Source organism: Arachis hypogaea, chromosome 7 (assembly GCF_003086295.3).
Source record: "Arachis hypogaea cultivar Tifrunner chromosome 7, arahy.Tifrunner.gnm2.J5K5, whole genome shotgun sequence".
NCBI classification, from domain to species: domain Eukaryota; kingdom Viridiplantae; phylum Streptophyta; class Magnoliopsida; order Fabales; family Fabaceae; genus Arachis; species Arachis hypogaea.
The window spans coordinates 26,814,844-26,818,962 of NC_092042.1; the positions used below are offsets into that span (position 1 = coordinate 26,814,844).

The following is a 4,119-nucleotide window of genomic DNA, read 5'->3' on the forward strand; positions in this document are numbered from 1 at the left end:
ACTATTTACTCATATTCATTTTACACAATTTTTTTTATAAGGTTTTCTTCCCCTCTTTAACCTTTAGGCACGAAGTGCTTGTAACAAATTAATATAAAGAATTAAAGACAAGAAGTAACTAAAATATTCGAAGGTTAGAAAAGTAAGAAATAGAAACATTTTGGAACAGATACATGAACACATATTTTTGTAATTGAAAGAAATAAAAAAAAAAACAAAAGTTATTTGAGTGTTGTTCTTCTTTTTATCAGTGCTGCTCTAACTTCTATATATAAGAATTAAGAACTGAGGTAAAAGAACAAACTGCTTGAAGATGTGCACATTTCCATTATGGAGGTCAAGGTGTACAACCAAATTATGAGTGATGAGGTCAATAGATTAAACCCAAGTTAGCCTTTGTAAACATCACTGGACTAGCTATGCAGAGCAAGATTAAAACTAGATATATACAGATTAAAACTCATTTCTTAGTTGCTTGTTGAGTTGTAAGGAAAAAAGAGTATGCATCAAGTGGAAGGAATCACAGAAGGATTACAAGATGCTGCTCTATGCTGAATGCAGTTCAAGCTTTGTTCCATACTCCTCTGAACCATGTCTTGTAATAACCTTTTAGCTGTTTCAGCAGCTTTGTCTGCTCCATCTACGCGTTCAGCGATGTCATAAACAATTTTCTCCAAAACCGAGGAGGCTAGTCTTCTTTCCGGGGGAGAATCTCTAAGCAAATCCAGAAGCACACGTGCTCTATCTTGTGCTTCTGATGTGCCCTCCACTGTAAGCCGTAACAAACCTGGGATTGCTCCTTCTTTGAGGATAAGTTCCCGGTATTTGTCTCGGCAGCTTAGACACAATGACAGCAGAGCTCCAACAGCATGTTGTGTGCTGACTAGTGATCCATCTTCAACTGTCTCTACTAAGGTTAAAATCCCGCCATCTGCAACTGAGATTGCGGTTCGTCCCTCTTCAAAGTTGGAGAGAATTTCGAGTAGCGCAGTAGCTTTCTCGGCAAACTTGGAGTATTTCTTGCACTCTTTAAGGAGGTTGATGAGAGGAGAAACAGCACTAGCATTAAGGAGTTCAGTAGAATTCTTCTTGATGATGGTGGAGAGATTATAGAGGGCTGTAACGGCATCAACTCTGCCTTGAACACTTCCAGAGTTGAGGATCTTAACAAGCAGAGGCGCAGCTCCAGAAGCAACAATTATGGGCTTATTGGGAGCTGCAGCTGAGAGTGACAAGATTGCCGCTGTCGCTAATTCCCTTATACTACTATTTTGCGTTTTGAGGAGTTCCACCAGAGGAGGGATAGCACCAGCTGTCACTATTTTGACCTTGTTTCTAACAAATCAAAATAAACATCCATACTTATGAGTTGCATGACTCATGGAATTTAAAAATGATATATATATATATAGTGAAGAGTGAAGAGAATCAGCCAAAACCATAAATTCACACATGTAATATTAGAGATAGTGGAACATGCCTTATGGTTGTTATGCTCAACATACCCAGTACACATGCAACTTTTTAAAGTTGAAATCGAAACCAAAATAACCCAATTGATATATGCATAACGAGACCAAGCAACGTTGTTCAAAGATATATAAAAGCACTACTGTTGGATTATATAATGACAATTGTCTCAATTGCCAGCACAGTATCACTATAAGATTAATATACTTTAATAAAAAACAGAACATGACTAGCATCTTTATCATAACCACAGAGAAAGTAATCCCACCCATTACAGTTTACACTGGGATGAGATTCACAAGTTAACAATATTGAGTAAACTCAACCAATTTCACACCTAAACATGAACCTTAAATCTCTCTCTGTACTAACAAAGGTAGTAAGTAATCACCCATAGTTCCATACAACCAAATGACAAGCAAAATGTACAAAAGAATCAGCAAGCAAACATACTGCACTGACTTTTATAGTTTTTGGGTAGAAAATCGAGAAAAAGGGTTGTGATTGAGCATTTAGATACAAATTGGAAATAAGATTTACAATTATACAATCCAGATGTATCAACCGATCACAATCTTTTATCATCGAGGTTAGAGGACAGAGGAGCAACATTAAGCAGACCCAAGAGAAAGAGTGCAGGTAAAAATAATTTCAGTGTGTGGAATTATTTATCAACTAGATTTTGTGAAGATTTATTAGTAAAATAGTGCCTTCATTTTGACAAAATTAGTGAGTTCAAGACATCATCATGAGCCGAAGCCATTATCTCTGTCCCATTCATCGATGCAATTATCAGGCTGCCTATATTACACCTTTATGGTGCGGCCCTTCTCCGGATCCTACCTTAACATGGGATGCTTTTGCACTGGGCTACCCCTTTATGTTCCACATCCATTCTACATGTTATTCTATAGTTAGGTTTCCTATGGTTATGGTGCTGATTTATAGGTGCAAAGCATGTTACAATTTGGTTAGAGCAGAACTACATTTATTTTTAATGAGGTTCGGTTTAGCTCTAGTTAGTGTAAGAAGCAGGAACTCATGACCCTAATAATGGATTCCAGAAAAAAAAGAATGCCTAATTCCACCAAATTCCTCTTTCATCTTTGCTCCTTTTCTTTCACACACACACTCTTCTCTTCTTTTTTAGTTTCCACTTTTTTCTTCCCTTTTGGATTGGTCTCAGAAATTCCTTTTTCTTAAATTTTGTCCATTCCACCTAAAACTCCACTTAAACACATACACAAAAGAAACAAGATATTAAAATAATTAACAGTAACCAAATCGAAGCACTACATCAGATTCCAACTAGTTTCCTCAGACTCGCACACTACACAATAACACAAAGCATAAACATGTTGCAGAGAGAGGGATGAGTTAGTTACAGATTAGTTACCGTTCGTTGCGGACGGCGAGGTTGAGGAGAGCGAGGAGGGAGGAGTAACGGGCATCGGGGTTGGATGACGACAGCATGAAGACGAGAGGCTGGACCACTCCAGCCGCGCCCAGCCTGGACCTCGTCTTAGAGGACGAAGGCGATTTCCTGACGAGCTTACGGATCTCTCTGGCTGCTTCTATCTTCCACTGAAGGCTGCCGCTCACCAGCTTGTCCGACACCTGCTGGACCACCGCGCACTCCTGCTGCTGCTGCCTCTGCCTCTGCCCTTTCCCCTTCGCTGACAGACCCAATGCTATCGCTGTTCTTGTGTCGGACAAGCCTTCGTCTTCTTCTTCCACGTCGTCGTCGTCTTCTTCTTCCTCTTCTTGGTGGCGGTGAACATCTTTCGGTTCGGGTTCGGGTTCAGGTTCGAGTTTTGTGGTCTCTCCCACGCCCATCTCTCTCTCAGCCTCTTTCTCGCCAATAGTTCAATGTCCAGAGATGCGGTGCTTTCGTTGCTCCCAATTCCGGGTTTTGTTCTGATTTTTTTTTTCTCCCATCAATAATATTAGTCGGACTCGGATAGGCTCTCAGCCTCTCACACACTACTATTTTTTTTTCCTTTTTACAAAAAAAAAAGGAACAAATATCCAAAATTTTTGTCCAAAATAAATTTCTGTTTTAAATAGTTATGTAAAAATAAATTTCCATATTAAATTAGCGTGTGCGGATAACATAAGATAGATTAGTAAAAAGCAAGTGTGAAAACTGAAAAGAAATTATTAAGAACGATAATGTTAATGTTATACTATATTTTAATTTAATTTATTTAAAGATATTTCTAATACTTTTCTTAGTTTGTGTATATAATGCTGAGAATGAGACAATAATTCATGAATAGAATCTGCTTGATGAAACTAAGCGGATGAATTTGAGAGTTGAGTTATAACCTAAATTTGAATTTATATATTAAAAGAGTCAAATTTAAATATAAATGTCATTATCTCATGACTTGATTTTTTATTAATTTCTAAACAAAAATAGTGGTTCAACTTGGACAACAATAATAAAAAGTGATAAATACTAAAAATATACATTAAAAAAATATTAAAATAAGAAAGGTAAATGTTTAATTATTTTGTTGGTCCTTATAGTTTCGCAAAATTTTTAATTAGGTTCCTATACTTTTTTTTTAATTGGATCTCTGCACCAATTTTTTTCAATTAAGTCTCTCTTAGTAATAATTGGCTTAATTTTATAGAGACCCAACT

The 4,119-nt window shown here is 37.1% G+C and overlaps 1 protein-coding gene across 1 annotated transcript; it reads right to left on the reverse strand.

The window, feature by feature from the left end:
- Positions 1 to 304: 304 nt before the first annotated feature.
- Positions 305 to 3,559, reverse strand: LOC112702863 (U-box domain-containing protein 45). Its single transcript, XM_025754069.2, has 2 exons — positions 2,867 to 3,559; positions 305 to 1,335 (listed from the first exon to the last, which is right to left on the reverse strand). The coding sequence occupies exons 1-2, from the start codon at positions 3,304 to 3,306 to the stop codon at positions 507 to 509; spliced, it is 1,269 nt and encodes a 422-aa protein (XP_025609854.1). The 5' UTR covers positions 3,307 to 3,559; the 3' UTR covers positions 305 to 506.
- Between the last annotated feature and the right edge of the window lie 560 nt (positions 3,560 to 4,119).